The sequence below is a fragment of the Sinocyclocheilus grahami genome, unplaced genomic scaffold (genome assembly GCF_001515645.1).
Source record: "Sinocyclocheilus grahami isolate Dianchi unplaced genomic scaffold, SAMN03320097.WGS_v1.1 scaffold71.1, whole genome shotgun sequence".
Classification (NCBI taxonomy): domain Eukaryota; kingdom Metazoa; phylum Chordata; class Actinopteri; order Cypriniformes; family Cyprinidae; genus Sinocyclocheilus; species Sinocyclocheilus grahami.
The window spans coordinates 240,690-261,513 of NW_015505250.1; the positions used below are offsets into that span (position 1 = coordinate 240,690).

Sequence of the window (20,824 nt, forward strand, 5' to 3'; positions counted from 1 at the left end):
CCACAAACCTCTTCTGTGAGTCTCTCTTTGTGTCGTCGCAATTCCTCTAGTTTCTGCAGTGACTGTTTATAGTCGCAGTCAAGCATGGAGCTCTTCTTCTCCAGTTCTAACACCCTGTTCTCTACACGCAGTTTAGAGGATCGTTCCTCCTGCAGCTTCTGTTCCAGCTCTAGGTGAACACATACAGACAGTCATAAAATCCTGGTATGTTTTAGAAAACCAGCAATTCCTCAATCAAATCTCCTTTGGTGTAGCTCTCGACTAAACCACCAACTCTAAATCTAAAACATCATATTCTCCACTGCACCCTTCAAAGTAAACTTCACTGTCAAGCTTCCTGTTTTAATAGGAAAAATTTAAATACATTTAAAAATGTGCCTTTCGTGGGATCTTTAATCCCATCAAACTCTCATACCCTTTACAGCCTCAGATTTGGCTCCTTCGATGGACTCGCTGATCTTGTTCTTATCAGCAAGTCGAGCTTTTGTGGCCTTGTGTGCCGCCTCCTCCTGCTCCAAACCCTGCTGCAAAATCTTCAGCTTGTAGGTCATGTCAATCTGGTTATTGCTCTTCTCCTATTGGGCGCATAAACAGAGGGGGATATTAGAGGAGTGGTTAGACATAAAATTCAATTAACAGTGAGTAAACCCCAGTAAATCAAGTCTGTAGCTTTCTAATAGCCATTTGTGAACAACATTACTTTAGCAGGGAATGCTGGGAATGATTAACATCCTGTGAGGAAGGCACTAATGATTACGTATGGATCCACAACCGTAACCTATAATGATGTCACAAGTGTCTCAACAAAGAAGGAGGAAATTAGAATGAGAAAGATTTGTCTACCTTTTCCAGATCTGTAAGCTTCTCCTGGAGTTGCCTTTTCTCCGTCTCAGCTTTAGATAGGGCCTGTCTCACCTGTTTCACTTCCTCCTCCAAACCAGAGATGCGTGCTGCAGAAGAGGTGGAATGTGGATGAATATTGTTGAGTGTGAAATGAACGCACACATCCAAAACAGAGGATATGCACTTACCCTGTAGATCATAGATAGTCTCAGAGCCCTGGGTGTGCTCTCGTTTCTCTGCGTCCAGCGCGGCCTGTAGGCTGATGTTGTCCCTCTCTAGTGTGAGTTTGCTGTTCTCCAGCATGCAGCATTTGTCCTGCAGTTCTCTCACGTGAGCCTCCAGCTGCTGCAGCTGTTTTGAGCTCTCTGTCTGAGTTTTACGCAGCCTCGCAGCAGCATCGGATTCCGCCCGCAATAACGTATTTGCCTCATCCAGCTGCCGGAGAGAGTTTATAATGGGGACATAACGTTATGTTACTAGGATCACTTTGTTACTTGATCACACATGAGAAAAACACATAGCCACGTGTTGATCCAGGAAGACTGAAATTCTGGGAACTCTACTTTTAAAGGGGTGTTTCATTGCGATTTCACTTTTTTTAATGTTAGTTAGTGTCTAATGTTGCTGTTTGAGAATAAACAATATCTGCAAAGTTACGAAGCTGAAAGTTCAATGCAACCGGAGATATTGTCTTTTAAAATTCTGGCAGTTTAATGCCTACAAAAACAGCTGGTAGGGACTACAAAGCGTTACTTCCCGGGTTCGTGACATAACAAACCCAGATAAACCCCGCCCTCGGGAAAAGGCAACAAAGGGGGGTTGAGGCCATGCTGCGTTGCTTTAGAGAAGAGGAAGAGAAAACTAGAGGTGCACGTAAAAATCTACTCGTATATGAATCGTGATTCTGTCTTCTAACGATTCTAATGGATTCTCAAGTTTCAAAATCAATGTTCTAAAGCAGCAGTTCTTAATACTGTTCCTCGCGTTCCCCTGCTCTGCACATGCTTTGCATCTCTCTCTCTCTCTCTCTCTCTCTCTCAGCTCAGCTCCAACAATGAACTGTTCCAATTATACACTTATTCTCACTTAGCTATGAGAAGCGTTAAACATGGACGCGCGTGCAGTTGCTGTACTGTATTAAAGTTTAATCAGGATAAAACCGTATATAAAAAGCTAACATAAGCAGTAGCATTTACAAATAACAGCGTATCTAAAAGTATGAGACAACAACAAACAAAAAACATAGGCCTACCATTAAAAGCCATGCTTGCACAGGTTCTGCACGATCCTCTTCAATAATAATATCCTCTGCTTCTCAATCGGGCTCAATCTGATAAGCGATATTAACGATGCCTTTGTTTACAATAAAACCGGAGCACATGCTGCCGAAGTGAGGGGCGGGACGTTTGCAATAGAGGCAGTTTAGCCAATCACAACACACTGGGCTAGCTAACCAATCAGAGCCCATCACCTATTTCTGAGGGAGGGGCTTCATACAAGGAGGAAATAATCAGCGGGTTTCTCAGAGAAGGGACAGAGCGGTGTGGAATAAAGGTAAATTATGTGAAAAATAATGCGCTTTAAAAAAAACGAAGCATTAACAAGTTAGACTGCACCCCATAAACACAATCAAGCCTAGAAAAAAAACAGTGAACCACCCCTTTAAGTAACTGAATGATGCTTTTAACAGACACTGTATTATTCTGACTTAAGAGTATGCAACAAAACATCATACAAGTATAAAATAACCACATAAATGTTTTGTGAATGAATGCAAAATTATATATATATATCTGTTCAAACAATTGGGGGTCAGTAATTTTTTGTTTTGTTTTTTTCTTTCTCTAACCCACTAACCTGTTTCTGCAGGTGGATGTTCTTCTCATTGGAGATGTGGGAGTTCTGGTTTTTCTTCTTCATTTCATCCAGCTGATCCCTCAGATTGTTCACTTCATTCTCCAAGCAGCGTTTGCGGTCGGCTTCACTCTCTGCCCTGCGGTGACTCTCTACACTCTTGTGCTGCAGGAGAGCTTTCTCTCTCTCCAACTGTCTAAGAGTCGTCTCCAACCCTTTTCTGCTATTGATCTATAAACACATGTGCAAAGTGATAAGATTACTGTATATTCCTACACACAACTTTACTGAGATCCCAAAGACGAAACACCCACTCACTTCTTCATCAAGCTCTTTGGTGATCTTCTCCAGGCGGCTACAGTTGCTTCTGTATTTTTGCTCCAGCTCATCTTTGGTCTGCATTTCATTGTTGAGCTGCTCTTCTAGAGAGTGAAGTTTCTTCTGGAGCTGAGTGGAAAATCAAGCAATTTAATATGTCATCAATCTCTTAAATTTATAAATTACCTAACAAGATGTATATTAAGCAGATAGAGTGTGAACACTTACAGCTAAATTGTCCTACGGGTAAAAAAAAGAGAAAGAAAGAGAAAAAAAAATGTTACAACCAATGTTGCAAGAAGCACTAACCAGTTTAAGTCCAAGTCTCTTATTAAGTCTCTAACCAGGGACTACTGTATGAAGTAAATCCAGTCTCTAAAGAGCATAACGCAGTTAAATTAAATGTTTAAGATGACAAAGATGGGAGTGTATCTGTGTCGTACCTCTGTCTTGGATACTGGATCTTTTTTCATTGCTGAACTGTTAACAGCATTCAACAACCTACACAAAAACATATCAGATAATCTGTGACAGCAGTTATTCAACTAGTTTTGCTTCAGGACATCAGATGCAGAACCAACACTGTTCCAAGAAATAGATTATTATACAAAAGTGACAAAAAACAAATCTCTTACTGGTCTTCTTTAAAGTAGCTGAACCCCACAAAAGGTAGCTGATTGCCAACGAAGGCTTTGGGTGTGGGAAAGGTCTCTACTTCTCCTTTATCTTCCTCTATCTCATCAAAATTACTGGTGTCTATGTCACTGCTCAGCTCTGGAACCACGGGTGCTGCAGCTGGAGAGAGAATGGGCAAAAACAGGTCACTGTGTGTGTTTAGAACAGCTGATACAAAGGGCACTGAGATAGTAGAGATAAAGATAACATTGCTCAGAAATGTTTACATCCATCTCACAGGCTAGCTTTACTTTTCATTAGGTAACATTGGAATATGAATGTGTATTGGGCAAAATTATTATAGTTTTAGAACTTTTTAATATTTTTGATTTGTTTGCTTTAAATCCACATAAATAGCACACATTTTTGCGGCTTTTTTGACCCACTTAAATTCAACTTTATATTTAATAAATACTTCTATTTTCTTTTAAATATGATTTAAATTTACTGCTGAATGTACTAAAAGCATTTATGGTAAACTAAAATATACTTATGTTTATTTAAACTTGTACATCATTAATTAAAAATATATTTGTAAATACACATTTTAAATGATGCAACTGCAATTCAGTACATTTAAAAAATGTATTAACTTTACATGTACTTCAGTATGTTAGTTGAGACATCAAAATGAGTGTACTTTAAAGCATGGCAAAAGATTATTAAAAAGGTTCAAAATTGATTTAAATTTGTTTATTTTAATTCGACATTTAAAAAAAAAAAAAGTGTTCTTTTTAAAAGAAGCAGGTAAGAAACATGAACAAGAAAATTCTTTAAATACACTTAAGAGGCCTTTTATTTCATTATTATATTACCTGCAAGTTCAATTTTTAAAAAAAATATACTTGATTTGAAGTACACGCATCCATAAAGACAAGAAGGCGTTTGAGAAATATATTAATTTATTTAGTTTTTTCAGAGATATGATCATGTCCGTAAATTTTTTATTACTCAAAATATATTGTCTGTTTAAAATGTATTGTAAAACATATGCAAGTTGGATGAACATTTATTTTGATTTCTGTTCACATATTAATGAGGTAATGAGGTGGGGGGGGGGGGGGGGGGGGGGGGGGGGGTTACTTACTCTCTCTAATGGTGCTGAAGGTCCACTGGTCATTTTTGAAGAAAGGATGTCTTTTAATTTCTTCTACGCCATTTCGGCCCAGTCGAACCTCCCTACCAAATGCAAGCATCCACAAACACAAAACAGGCATGAACCTTGGCAGTTAAACAATATGGAACAGAGGACTACATGTACAAACCCAATTCCAAAAAAGTTGGGACACTGTACAAATTGTGAGTAAAAAAGGAACTATCTGTGCACGTAAAAGCACACCTATCTGTTAGGAAGGCACAGATGATGTTTTTGGCTTCTTGAGAGATCTCAACGTCATCAGGGAAGTTAAGAGAGTTCTTATGGTCCATAATCTTACTGTAGGTCCCCACCAGAGAATCGGCATAGAACGGTGTATCACCTGCACACACAAACATTTATCTCATTTAATAAACCAATGCTACAAATGCAGTTAAGACAAACGCACACATTCACATTCCTGACTCACCAACCAGCATCTCGTAGATAAATACTCCCACTGACCACCAGTCACACTCGCGTCCGTAGTATCCATCCCCTCCCTGAGACTTGAGAACCTCCGGCGAGATGTAATCAGGGGTTCCGACCGCAGTGTCACAATGAACCATCCCAGTCTACAATCAATCAGCCAATCAATGAGTCAAATGATTGGATCTTAGTTGATCTAGATCTAGAGACTCTACATAGCAATATATACAATTTACAAAAAGTAACATTTTTTGTTTTGATTGAACAGATTTTGTTTACCCTGAATCTGAGTGAATTTCTAAGATTTAATTATTTCAGAATGATTTTTGTATGATTTCTGAGAAATGCATGATTTCTGGAAGTATCAACCCGTTTTTAGCACACAAACTGATGTGTACTGGTACTAATTCAAACATTATTCTTAGTGAGTAGTTCTGCTTCTCTACTATAGATGGCACTATAATATCACCAAACTGTATGTCCAGCCTAGTTTCTGTGGCTGGATTGTGGCACTAAAGAGCAGGTCAGAAACTAACCAGGACTTGAAAGAAATATCTGGCAATAAAAGTGACAAAAATGCCCCAGATATGTAAAATGTGCGGCAAAAAAATTTGTCCCTGTAATGAATTTCATATATTAGTATCTGTTATATAACATTTTAATGTATTTCATAACCTATTATAGGCCTATCTAGTCCCGAGTTCAGTGCCCCTGCAGACACAGTAGCTATCAGATATCTACCATCTCAGAGGTGACTGTTGTTAAATAAGCAAAAAATATATATATTGATATATTTGCTGTTTTAAGTTTTAGATTTTTGTTCACCTTTAGTGTTTTTATGGCTATGATCTTTATTCTTGACTCCACCAAGCCCATAACATTCGAGCATCCCAGACCCGTAGAGTCAATATTTTACAGCTATTGCTTTATAATTATCACATATGATAGAGATAAAGCAGAAACATACAGGACAGGATCACAATGTTACCTTCAGATGATCACAACGGAACACAACTGAGCTATTTTTACTGATATCCTATAAAACTAACAGATGGGGAAAAAGTTGATGTGGCCACCAAGGTTATTTTCGTAAATGAAAACTAAAACTAAGACGAAAACGATTGGTCAAAAAACATTTTCGTAAACTGAAATAAAATAAGAACATCAAAATAAATGAAAAAAACTAAAACTAAACGAAACTAACAACAGTTATTGCGAAACTAACTGAAATAAAATAATAATTATCCAAAATAAATAATTGTTTTCGTAATCATTACGTTCTCACCCCGTGGTGGAAAAATATATGAGCTGTGTGTGTCGGTTTAGGTAAATACCTGTAAATGGCGCATCATACACGTGAGGTTATCTGATGGAGAGACGCAAAGCAGTTTAAAGCAGAGTCCTGCACGGTTCCTGTTAGGTAAACCTGCATCCGCAGTACATAACAGAACACCCGACCCGTTATACGACAGCAGCCAGCACCAATTTAATTCTGTACCCGACCCGTTTGATTTATAAGACCGCGACCTGAACCGCGCCCGCATTAAATAGGCTACTGCATCGAATGTTAAGGCATTATTAGTGAATTTCATAAGTTCCACTTATGATTTATGCGCGTTTGGTTGCTGGAAAGTGAGCAAGACACGACAGTTATGGTATCATGATTATGGTTAAATAAGATGAAAGACATAATATGAATAAATTAGCTACATTTATTTTCAAATTAAAAATCACAACACGCATGTATCATTCAGTAGTGCATTTAAATATAATGTAAGCGCAACTTGTGTAGATTTAAAAAGGCATGACTGCTTCATTTTGACGTGTATTTGTATACTTTTACCATCTAATCAGCATGCTTTAATTTTGTGTCCCTAGACATTTGCATCACTAAGGTTAAATTAGCCTAAGCCTTTTTTGGCCTGTGCTCTGGAAGTGATCGGTTAATTCTGCTAAACTTTAATTAGCCTACTAAAACTAAAACTGAAACTAAACTATATAAAAACTAAATAGAAATGTGTTCACAAAATAAAAACTAAACTAAAACTAACAAAATTATTAATGAAACTAATAAAAACAAAACTACATTTTATTGCAAATTTGAAAACGATATTAAAATAAAATGAATTTAAAAATGCAAAACTATAATAACCTTGGTGGCCACATTTAATCTTCAATCAACATAATCTGAGCATTTTTAAAATTCAACAGCTTTTTAGCCTCAGTATGACCCTATGACCTCTGAACCCACCTGAGGTCTTCCTCACTCAGACATGAGTGAACTCAGGAATGAGAGTATAATGTAAGCGCAACTTGTGTAGATTTAAAAAGGCATGACTGCTTCATTTTGACGTGTATCTGTATACTTCTACCATTTAATCATTCTCAGCATGCTTTAATTTTGTGTCCCTAGACATTTGCATCACTAAGGTTAAATTAGCCTAAGCCTTTTTTGGCCTGTGCTCTGGAAGTGATCGGTTAATTCTGCTAAACTTTAATTAGCCTACTAAAACTAAAACTGAAACTAAACTATATAAAAACTAAATAGAAATGTGTTCACAAAATAAAAACTAAACTAAAACTAACAAAATTATTAATGAAACTAATAAAAACAAAACTACATTTTATTGCAAATTTGAAAACGATATTAAAATAAAATGAATTTAAAAATGCAAAACTATAATAACCTTGGTGGCCACATTTAATCTTCAATCAACATAATCTGAGCATTTTTAAAATTCAACAGCTTTTTAGCCTCAGTATGACCCTATGACCTCTGAACCCACCTGAGGTCTTCCTCACTCAGACATGAGTGAACTCAGGAATGAGAGCAAGAGTTTTTCTTTGGTCCTTTGAGTTTGGACAAGAACTGGCATGTGTTCAAGGTATTTGTCATGCAACTACATCCCCCCAAAAAATCCCTGCACTCAGGGTTAAAACGCCTGGTGAAAAGCTGCCCAGAGCGAGCCTGAAGTTTTTGATGAGAGCTGATATTTGGTATTGCAATAAACGGTTATCCCCTTACCCCATCCATTTTCATGCAGGTCCCAAAGTCAGCAAGTTTGAGGTGTCCGTAGCTGTCCAGAAGCATGTTGTCTGGTTTGATGTCTCGGTGAATAAAGCCCATAGAGTGAATGGCATCCAGAGCCAACACAACCTCAGCAGTGTAAAACTTTGCCCACTTCTCTGGAACATCATATGTACTGGTGAGATTGACGAGATCTCCTCCTGGCATGTATTCCATTACCATGTAGAGAGAACGGTCATCCTGGAACGCACAGCACAGCTAAGGGAAAGACAAGAAAGAATTGAGAAAAGAGAGGGGGAAAAAAAAATTTTTCTCTGTAGACTGAGAGATTGTGTATGTGCTCAAACTAGAGACACACTGATATATTCATGGTCCAATTAACATAACACAATTGAACTTTTAACATTTTAAGTGGAGCAGCTAGCAAATTAGGCAATTAATAAATCAATTTAAAAAACTCAAGTTAATCAAAACAGTTGTCATTTATGCTTAAAATATGGAATATAAAATAAAGAAAGTTGATCTGACAGATTCATAAATAAGACTTTTTTGTTGACAGATTAAAAGTGTCCCATTTCATTTTTTTAAAGAAATATCACTGTAATAATCATAATAGGAATCAGTAAAAACATGCACTATAATTTGGGGTCGGTATGATTTTTTTCCCTGCTTACCAAGGGTAAGCAGAAGCCTCTTCTTGGTAAGATTCATCTGCTTACCAAGGGTGCATTTATGTGATTAAAAAATGCAGTAAAAACAGTAATACTGTGAAATATAACTGTATGATATGCTGCATGATATTTTAAATTCTTTGTAATAATGATTCTTTTGATTAATATAATGCATCTTTGCTGAATTAATGTATTAATTTCTTTTTTTTTTTATTTATCTTGCTGACCCAAAACTTTTGAATAATAATGTGCATATGTGATATTTAATGCTTGGAAACAGCATATTTGATTTATTCATAGATCAAAGCATAGTGAGTTTTTTATGTGAAAAAAACATTGTTGCACATGTAAGGGAATTCAAAAAAAGGACAAGATTTTGGCTTCAAAAAAGATGTCAGCGCATCTTACCTGTACGACCCATGGGCTGTCAGCAAACGCCATGATGTCACGCTCCTCCCAAAAGAAGGCAGAATCTGAGCGTTTGATCATTTCAAACTTGCTGAGCACCTTCATTGCATACACCTTCTGAGAGGCCTTATGCCTAACCTACACAAACACACAACCAGATCATAACAAAACTACATCACATACCTTGTGCGAGAATACTAGTAAGAGGTTCACTCATACATTACTGACAAACAACACTTTCAATTTCTAACAGGCCTTGTGCCTAACTCCCAAAAAGATTTAAAAATAAAACCAATAAACACTCTGTGAGATGCTGTTTTGCCTTTAACACAGAAAAGCCACATTTTAAAGCACCCTCTGTGGTGCTTTAGGCATAACATACCCACACAGCCCCTGTCAGACAACTGACAGAGGACAATACTGGGTAATCATGTTGTTTGTGTCTGCAGGCTTGTCCAGACTCATCCCACTGCATCTCTCCCCTGACTATCACAAACACACAACCAGAGTGCCCACACAATACAAAACTACACATGCTCTTTCTTCCTTTTATATATCTGACATGTAAATACAATTACATGAGGTCCCATTCAACAGGAACCACAAATAACTGCTTGCAGCATTTAGTACAAGTGAACACACTTAACACATCCATTCAGACAATTACACATTACATTTGAGTTAAATTGTGTCTATTAATAGATTTAAATAATTGCAATTAATCTCATTCTCATGGAGTTAACATAGTGCTTTCAAAATGTGATGCATTAAGGAACATTTAATGTTCTATTGATGCCGCAGATTGATTTAACAGTGCATGTGTGACTTATATGGGCTATTATACAAATAAAGGGCATCTGCACTAAATGTACTCATAAACTAGCAACAGGATTATCACATCCGACAAAATAGAAAAAAAACAGTGGGAAAGATTTATAATTTTCTTAGCAGTCAACACCTTTACGCTTCAATGCATCCTGAAATTCCTTACCAGCTGGACTTCTCCAAATGCTCCTCTACCGATCACCTTCACTCTGTCAAAATCATCTGGCTTCATCTGGAGCTCCCTCATATGGCCCATAACCTTCCCATCTGTACACATAACACATCAAAATCACATTTCCTTGGTCATGTCATGAAGAACTAGAACTTGTTTTCTGTTGACCTCAGGTCTGTCAATAGTAATGACTGACTAATATAAAATTACCATTTGTTAATTGGCCAGTATTCATCCATAACAGACCTTAATCAGGGTAGCACCAAATTTAATTTTTGACAGGAATGAAAAAGAGGCAGTGATAGAAGTACATGCCTTCAATGGATTGTACTGTTGTGTTTAACAACATAACTTTTTTTCAGCTGACAAAATGCCTTTCTCAAAATCTTTTCAGCTGTGAAAATTACACGATTTAGGACCTTTACTAAGTGCGAGCCATCGTAAAAACTGTAAGTCTATCCCTCACTGCCTCGTTTTCATTCACATTAAATTCAACATGAGGTCTACTGGCCAATTAACTGAAGTGTTTTCAAATATCTTTGAGTAATATTTTGCATAAATCCCATTTTTTATCATTAATGTTATAATTCTAGCTTTTTTGTGGGGAAAATGTCAATGGATATATCTATACACACAGACACACAAACACACATCTAGATCTATCTATTCGTGTGTGTGTGTGTGTGTATATATGTGTGTGTGTGTGTGTATATATATATATATATATATATATATGTGTGTATATATATATATATATATATATATATATATTACACACACATGCATTATAATTGTCCTACAGAAAATAATGTTCAAAGATCCACTGTCATTTTCCTCACACAAAAAAAACCCCTACAAATCTTCAGTATATACTGTAAAGTTTAGTAGTTATTCATCAAAACACTGAGCATGTTTAGTGCAACATCAACATCAGGAATGACAATTATCAAAGGCCAAAGCAGAGAGTTCACAGTCTGGATGAGAGGACTGAGTCACACTCTCTCTTCCAAACCAAATATTATAAAGCCCTACTGGTCTCCATGACAACAGGCAGAAACAGGAAAAAAATCGGGACAGAATGTGATTAGTCAAAAGTTTAATAGCGCATGAATAGAACACATAGACACAGATGCATTCACACAGGCATGGTACTGGCTACTGAATTTAAACAAATATCGATGATAACTTAACAATGATAACAAATTGAATACTAAATTATGGGGCACAAATGTTAAATTAGATAAACTGTTAAAAAATATGATCTATGTCAGCATCCATCCATCCATTCTCCAAACTGCTTGTCCAATGTTACTGGCACGGGGAAGCTAAAGCCTATCCCAAGGCGTTGGGCCATATGCAGGAAGACTGGATGACCAGTCCATCACAGAGCTAATATTACAGCCCCTTGTATTAGAGACCCGCACTCCCGTTGGAGTACCGTGGGACCCGCGGGACCCAACACAACAGAGTGCGGCGCGGGACAACTCTTGATGGGCGAGTGCGGGTGCGGGCGGGAAGAGACTCGTGTGTGTGCGGGATGCGGGAGAATAAAATGATTCGCTGGACTCCCGCAAAATAGAAATTATCTAAACATAAAGTGTCTAAAACATAAACATTTTTATTTATCTGTTGCACAAAAGCAAAAAGAACAACTAATAGCTATTAACATTAAAATGATTGACATGCGCAAGCTAGGCAGAGTTTCTATTTATAACACGTGTTTAAAGGGTTGCGCAATGTAGCCAATCACAGACTCAGCTGTTGATTTCTGGAACGCAATGGCCAATCAGAGGTGATTAAGTTAGAATCTACTGACCGCAGTGAAAATCCTCTCATTTTAACACACGAAGTGTAGACACTGTGAAAGATTAATTGTGCATACATTTATTGTGTTATAACAGAGCTTTATAAGATCGCGATTAACTGAGATGTCGACTTTTAGTGATAATAAAGGAAGTGCTGCTCGCATTCTGCCATGCATGCAGCAGCCCATGCTTGCTTTTCTGTTAAAAATAAATAAATAATAAATAACAAATATTTTATCGGGAGTGTTTATGCTGGGATGTTGTGGAGCTTAAGAGATGTTACAGAACCATTACCAAAAAAAAATCTATATAGATTACTTTTATGCGGGCTTTTGCGAGCAGGAGTGGGACAAAACATGAATGTCGCGGGCGGGAGAGGGACCAGATAAGATATATTTCTGCGGGAGCGGGACAGAATCTTGCGGGAGCGGGACTGAAAAATCCATCCCGCGCAGGTCTCTACCTTGTATACCCATATGGTCTCTAATACCAATCAAGCCAAAACAATTGTACAGTTAGCTCAATGTTAGCAGATAATCATAAATTACATTATTTTTTAAATATTACATAATTAATACACGATTGATGCATTTATAAATCACATTTAAAACTTTGCTAATTGTGCGAGACCTAGAAATGTAAAAAGTGTCCTGCATGGGAAGTGCATTAAAATCCTCCATGACATCAACTGCAAACTATTTCTTAAAGGGATAGTTCACCCAAAAATGAAAATTATGTCATTAATTACTCACCCTCATATCATTCCAAACCCGTAAGACCTTCGTTCATCCTCGGAACACAAATTAAGATATTTTTGATGAAATGTGAGAGCTCTCAGACCCTGCATAGACAGCAATGCAACTGTAATGTTCCCAGGTCCAGAAACGTAGTAAGGACATCAGTAAAACAGTCCATGTGACATCAGCGGCTCAACTTCAGTTTTGCGAAGCTACGAGAATACTTTTTGAGCGCAAAGAAAACAAAAATAAAAATTTATTCAACAATTCTTCTCCCCCGAGTTACGTTTTCCGCCATTTTAGAGAGTATCACAACACATACGCACACTTTCCCCTAAGCATAAACAACGCTGATTGTGCAGATTACGTTCATGCACATACTTTCTCCCCCTAACGTAAACAACGCTGATTACGTCGATTACGCACTTGGGTACTCTCCAAAATGGCAGAAGACGTAACTCTGCGGAGAAGAATTGTTAAATAAATTATTATTTTAGTTTTCTTTGCGCTCAAAAAGTATTCTCGTTGCTTCGCAAAACTGAAGTTGAGCCGCTGATGTCACATGGACTGTTTTACTGATGTCCTTACTACATTTCTGGACTTGGGAACATTACAGTTGCGTTGCTGTCTATGCAGGGTCTGAGAGCTCTCACATTTCATCAAAAATATCTTAATTCGTGTTCCGAAGATGAACAAAGGTCTTACAGGTTTGGAACAACATGAGGGTGAGTAATTAATGACAGAATTTTCATTTTGGGGTGAACGAACCCTTTAATACCAAACACACACAAAAATGCAGTTTTCACAGTTTGTGCTGACAGTACATTATTTATGTGATGAGCTTCAGTGTTGTAAAGTGAGTGGCCCAAATTAGGAAGAGCCACTCAAAACAATTAAGTTCAATGCTGTTAATGTTGTAGCAGGAAGCAGCCTCATTGTAAAACTTGATGCCACCATTAAGTATTTCCTCTACCAACAGAATAACACAGAACAACAATCAGAGAAAACCATGGCCTGATAAAAGCAGATACTTACATCTGTTCAAGAAGGTCTCAATGTTCTTATTTTTACGCAAGGCTGGAAAATCCAAATCTAAAACCATGGCATTCATGGAGTCCTGAAACAGAAAGACAAACACTTTGAGTAAAACATTCAAATAACAGTCTCCTTTTAAACATGGGGTGCCAGTTTTCTGGGTAACAAGTGCTGCTGGCCTCCCATTGAATGTAAAAAATAAAGAAATTAATTAATTACAAAATCAATGAAGGTCTGATTCACATAAACTGCTTAGAAAGGCCACGGTTAATTAATATCTCTCATTAATTCTAAACATGTTATCATAATATAAATCACATGTGCTCTGGATACATACAAATAAACTTTCGTCACACCCACATCCAGACAGTAAAAATAAATAAATAAATAAAATACAGAGAATCAGTACATAAATAAGATTCATTTTATGTTAATAAATGTAGCTAGACAATTTAACAATTTAGAAAACTAATCCCACCTTGTTACTGTTTTGGAAATGTTTATTCATCTGGGAAAAAAACTCATGCTGAGCAGTATCTCTTTTACTTAGACCCGGAGTGGAATGAGCTACAGGCATATTTCAAGGACAGGATGTTAAATGGCAAGGCAGAACTTCCAGCCTGAAGAAATTAAGACTGATATGTCACCAAGGCTTTACAGTCAGTAGATAATAAAAGAACATCCACTCCTGATGATGAAGCCTGATCTGACAAGTCATTCATCTTTTTTTTAATATATATTACAGCCTTTGTTACCCAGAGCACACTTCACCTTTTTTGGGCAACTGGATGATGTCCTGTCCTAAGGGAATGCAGCGTATAATGAACGGAAATGCAGTTAAAACAATTAAGCAAGCAATGAGGCCACCAGGCCCATGGATTTGTTCCTGCACATGTAGACTGAGGTGATGGCTGGCGGTTACGGCACTGCTGCGTAAAGCACTTTGAAGCAAGACCAGGTCTGTTGTGACCGACATACCAGGCATGGTCTCACTGGAAACCCTTACCGGAAAACTATTCGGAATGTCCAGCAGCCACACCTCTCCCCCTCCTCTCCCTTTTTCACTCTCTCTTCTGCCCTGCCTTCACAACTTCCAAAAGTTCTCTACCCTTTACTGCACAATGTGAAATCTTTATGGACACAATCTTCACTCACTTTCTTTATAAGTGCATCGATCTCCACCATTGTTAACATATCGATGATTTTAATGCACTTTTTATTTGGCCATTAAGTAGTCTTAAGACTGCACCAGTAGGCCAGTTTTGCTCCATGTCATGATGGAGTACCAGTACAAGACATTTAATGGCATATGATTATTTCATAGCGTAAAATATTTTACTAGCATCTAATGATGGTACTTTTGTGTCATGATGATGATGATGATTCAGAATAGGCTAATTACATTTTTCAATTTTAATATAAGACAACATATTTTTCGTCAGTGATAGAAATATGATTTAAGACGGTAGTGTAAGCAAGTTTAGTTTGAAAATGTTTAATAGTAAATAAGACAACAAAAAATATCTGTGTCCACGCGAAACCACGAAACCGACACAAAACTATGTAGTATACGTGTAGCATACATGACAGACCAGTATGTGGCGCTGTAATTCTGCCACAGAGATACACTAAAAACGGAGAAGATGACTTAGGGATGTAACGGTATGAAAATTTCTTATCACGATTATAGTGACCAAAGTTATCACGGTTATCAATATTATCACGGAAACCGTCAGGGCATTTTATCGTGATTTATCGTAAAACCCTACTATGCGCATAAACCTTGCGCACGGTATACAAACAAACATGGAACAATACATTTATTAATCTGTGTTAATGTTAGTTAATAAAAAGACAATCATTCAGTGTTTGTTCATGTTTTTGTTGCTGTTACGTGACGTAGCGGTGTCTGACTAGAGGCGAGACGTGGGCTGATGACGTCATCATTTCAGAAAATATACGGATTCGCTGTCCACATGAAAACGCAAGGGTGGCGTTTTCAGATTTATCCACTCTGGGACCCGGTTTAAAAAAATATCGGTTTCACTCTCCCAAAACGCCGGATCCTTGTGGACGAAACGCCTATACGATACAAAATGTATGCGTATACAGCTAAACGCGTCTCCGTGTGGACAGGGCCTAATTCATCAATTAACTGACTTTAACTGAAAAATGTACTATTTGTTATTGTCCTCTTGCATTATTGACCAACTATTTTCCTGTTTGACACTGTAATGTATTGCATAAATAAATAAAGGTGACTTGACTACAAACACCTGCATGTAATTAAAACTATAATTTTTGTAATTACACCTGTAACTACATTGTTGACCTTACCCCTACCCTTTAACCCACCCTTAAACCTAACCAGAACACAAAACCTGTCCTTAACCTTCACTTTATCCCACCTCAATAGCAGCAAAAGCAATTACAATAAAACATGAACACAAGTATTCTTTTTAACCTAACATTTTCTTTTTATTGCAAATACATAGTAGTTAAAAACACCAAACATAACATGGGACCAATAATGTATTTGTAAAAAAAAAAAAAAAAAAAGGTTACTGTTATCAAAAGAAAACAGTCAAATCAAGAGTCAGTTCTTTAAATGAATCAGTCCTAAAGACTCAAGCTATCCGTTTAAATCAGTTAGTTGTTTATTCAGTAACTGCTCTAAAATATTCAACGTCTGACTACGCCGCTGAAAAGCTGAATTCTGTAGGAAACACTGCATAATATAATGGGACTAAAGCTGACATTTGATTGAACTCTTGTTTGTGTCCGTTACATTTCACCATATCAACAGCACATTAGCAAGTACAGAGCACTTTAAATATAAAACTTCTATTTAAGGAAAAACATACTGTCTATCTCAAAGCACACATAGGCAGGAAATGACACCTGCCACCAGAGGCTCCAGTGAAACTGCTGTAGTGTCTTGGTGCAGTTTAGAGATGACATAATTTCTTCCTGTGGCCCCCTCTCCAATACAGTCATCAGAGAAATGAAACAGAACATACCAAATCACACCAAAGTAAACATTTAAAACATGAGGATAGTGTAAGGTGTGCTGAAAAGCCCAGAAATATAAGGGGCCACCGTTACTAGACAGGCCATGAACACACATGTAAGCCACCTGTACAAACATCCACATAGGACAACCACACTGGATCTTCAGCTGAAAACTGCAGCTCTATTTTCAACCCAACACACACAGAGTTGCAACTGCTTTTGCCTCTGCTTTGCTTAATGTTTAATTTGAAAGTGTGTAATTTTTGCACCACTAGTATGTGCCATTTTGCACATTAACCTGAGACAAGTATTTTAACACTTAACATTTAACTGAATGTTCTTACAGAGCTGAACAAACCTCTGTTGATGTGCAAAAGTTTAGACTTGACCTTCAGCCTCCACAGGCCAGGCTGAACAGAGGATAAAAAAATAAACAATAAAACATTTTGAAAGCATTGTAGGTTGCAAATACCATTTCTTTAAAGACTTTAATCAATTCTGTTTTTATTATACTTAGTCAGTACTACACAACCAAAGGTCAATGAGTGCATGCAGCTCTGGCCAAATAAAAGAAAATAGTTCAAATGCCTTATTAAATGCTTTAGTTATTTATTTATAATATTGTTTCTGCAGGTCTAAGCACCATTAAAGTATTTGAGAGTTGCCCAGCAAACATGGTGGGGAAAAACCCTTTCTGTGTCATTCAAACCTAGATGTGAAGATTATTTTTCCTCCATGAATGAAGTGTTTGACTCACTTATAAGTCCTCTAATATTTTCTCATTACACTGGGAAAACAGATTACAAAAATTATCAATCCATAAAAAACAAACTACAGACAAAGTGACAAAACAAAAGCAAAAGAAGATTTCTAGAAGTGACTTACACCACTGTAATCACGTTTTTTGTTAGGATTTATAATTTTGAGCTACAGACGTGTTATTAATGTGTTTTTTTCACATTAATGAAAAAAACAACAACATCATTATGAAACATGCATGAAATTCATGTTAATGCAAAAGGCGAATGAAAACACTGAATCATGAGTGGGAGTTAAAAATACTGCATCTCGGCACTTTATCATTACCTCACATACACACACACACACAAACTGTGAGTCACTCCCACCTACACACACACAACCTCCAACACTAACTGCAATAATGACAAATGATTATCCACGCTTCAGTTAAACCCGCAGACATCCTCTCGCTCTCACACCCCTCATTCTCACAGTTTCACCCTCATGTTACTGACAACATCTCAATTTATTAGCTCCCCTGTGTGTAACAATAAGCTGTACACTGATATAACATGCTGATTAGCGGACTGATATTTGGAAATTTGACATAAGCATCAGTCAGTAATACAATAATCTGAAGTCTAATCAACTAAGATCAGAAATTAAAATAGGAGGATAAAAGAAACATAAAATGAAATATCAAGTAAAGTGGAATATAGAAAGTTAAATATTATTGCAAAAAGGACAGAGCTCATTTAACACAGCGAGTGACATCACAACATGTAAAGCACATAACAATGTGCCCCAATTCAAATGCAGCAAACTGGTAAGTTCGTTGGCACATTGTTTACTGTAGAAATGAGAAATTCTTTGCATCTGTATGTTAAACTATCTTTACTCTGTAATCCTTTCTCAGCATCACACAACCTGTTGTATTTAGTTAAGAGCTATTTAGGAAGCCAAACAATTAAACTGATCTGATGCTGATACCAGTATCTAGAGAGAAGAGTGGCAGATGGCTGATATAACATCAATGTTTATGCGTAATAAACTTTTATGATGGAAAATGAGACATGTTGAAATTAAATGCAAAATGTTGCACAATATTTACTTAACATTAACATTAACTACAAACATTTGTTCAGAAAATGTTTATTATCCATTGACAAAGCTGTTGGCAGGTTTTGGAACAGACAAAAAGGGAACTACTACTTCTGTAAATCCACCATGCCGTTTTCAGTCAATGCAGATAATCTCAAAATAAAACATTCTGTCGTTTAATTGGTCTGGCAGATACATTGATGTGTCACTAGCATCAGGATTTTACAGTTCACACTTGCTAAGAGTCATTTCCTGAAACCTATAACACATTTCTCAAAACATGAAGTGAAAAATCAAAACCTCAATGATCTAAAGTCAAAGTCAGTTTATTCTAGGGGTTAAATGGAATGTAGTTGGTCCGTGATCCGTATGGACCAGGCACCACAGTTCAGCATGCATGTGTTTCGTGGATTAATTGCTAAATTTAACCATCATAGAGTGAAAGTTCATCATTTGTATGTGTTTTGTCTTGCCAATTTACACATTCAAGCAATTTTAAACTATTCCAGTGCAAAAAGAGGCGAAAGAGATCTCGATTCGCTAATTTGTTGTCTGTGTGCACACAGAGAGGCACATTTCAGACAGCATGTGAAAACCGAGTTGATTCCTCATTCATATCTTCTTGCATTTGAACAGACACATACACACAAAATTCAAAATACCCGTAAACACAGTCAGTTATATCTTAAGTGAAGGAAAACAACTGAGAAAGAAATCGGATGTGACACATTATATTCAGTGTTGGGAAAGTTACTTTGGAAATGTAATAGGTTACAGATTACAAGTTACCCTATTTAAAACGTAATAGTAGTGTAACTTTTTCAATTACTTTATTAAAGTAATGTAACTGATTACTTTTGATTACTTTTTGATAACTTTTCTAAATTTCTAATGAATGTTTATTTGCAACTGTTAATCATTTTCAAACATTTACACCATGCAGGGTTAACCTTACAGTAGTGCTCAACAACTGTCAGACTTTCAAAATCCTTCATCACTTGAATTAAGATGATCAAATTTGAACACATCCACCACAAAATCAGACTTTAGTACCGCCTTTTACTTTGAGATTGTTCCGAAGTTCAATGCAGATTTAAAATCATAAGAAATAGTTTACTGATACTGTTTTTGAAACTATATCTTCGCATAACTACAGGAAACACTGCATCTAACAATGGTTTGGGAAAAAAAATAGTTAATTAAAAAATAATAATAAATAAAAGCATATACTGTACATCAACTCAAATACGGTTATCTAATAAGCATGTGTCTTATTCTGTGTACTAAACTCCTGAAACATTGGCGTCTTTTTGAAACACTGGGGTCTCTTTGTATGAGATATGATAATAGTTTTCTCAAAATAAGTAAAATGCTCATGAAGTGACTCAGAGCAGTTCTAGAGATTATGTTTATGTGTTCATGTACTCATATTGAGGCGGCAGAGGCTGAAAACGCAGCGAGCTTCAGTAGGCCTATGTGTAGTAAATCAAACCGCATGTCTGCGCCATTAATTTCCACAAGGGGCAGACTAGGAAAAAAATTTCAGGCCGGGAAATCTCACACTCATACACCCACAACAAATTCTGAAACATGGACAGACCTATTTTTTGTATGGACCTCACATAAAAAAGGTTTAAATGCTTAGGTTGGGGACATGCAAAATAATTAAAAGTTCTCTCCTGAACTGCACCTTCACTTCCAATTTTCTTTTCAGTCTCTTTATTTTGCCCTGATATCTATCCCTCACATGACTTTAATACTCAAGATTTAACATACTTTCTAAATTGCCTACATGTCAAAATTAGTACATCACTACAATATCTTTATAGAAAAATCCTAATACTGAACATGAGTCATGTTTTTCCCTTACAGAAATTAACTATACTTTTATTATAGTAAAAGTACAGTAACCATGTTTTGTTTTTTTTGGCAAATGGATTACCATTTGTATTTATTTTTACTACATAATCCATGGTTAAACTATGGGTAGTGTAGCAAAAACCATGGTTAATTTGTGGTTACCATGGTTTAAAAA

At 36.7% G+C, this 20,824-nt stretch overlaps 1 protein-coding gene across 1 annotated transcript in view; it reads right to left on the bottom strand.

Annotated features, from left to right (window-relative positions):
- The window catches only part of LOC107585483 (rho-associated protein kinase 2), a 56,704-nt gene that overhangs the window by 8,225 nt on the left and 27,655 nt on the right, over nt 1–20,824 (bottom strand). Inside the window, exons 2-17 of the mRNA XM_016272514.1 lie at nt 13,936–14,017; nt 10,353–10,453; nt 9,362–9,499; nt 8,280–8,540; nt 5,256–5,400; nt 5,030–5,168; nt 4,778–4,869; nt 3,651–3,810; nt 3,459–3,516; nt 3,244–3,255; nt 3,016–3,144; nt 2,701–2,928; nt 1,032–1,278; nt 844–950; nt 416–575; nt 9–169 (exon numbers count right to left, since the gene is read on the bottom strand). Coding sequence (XP_016128000.1) covers nt 9–169; nt 416–575; nt 844–950; nt 1,032–1,278; nt 2,701–2,928; nt 3,016–3,144; nt 3,244–3,255; nt 3,459–3,516; nt 3,651–3,810; nt 4,778–4,869; nt 5,030–5,168; nt 5,256–5,400; nt 8,280–8,540; nt 9,362–9,499; nt 10,353–10,453; nt 13,936–14,017 — 2,220 coding nt within the window. The remainder of the gene's footprint in view (nt 1–8; nt 170–415; nt 576–843; nt 951–1,031; nt 1,279–2,700; nt 2,929–3,015; nt 3,145–3,243; nt 3,256–3,458; nt 3,517–3,650; nt 3,811–4,777; nt 4,870–5,029; nt 5,169–5,255; nt 5,401–8,279; nt 8,541–9,361; nt 9,500–10,352; nt 10,454–13,935; nt 14,018–20,824) is intronic.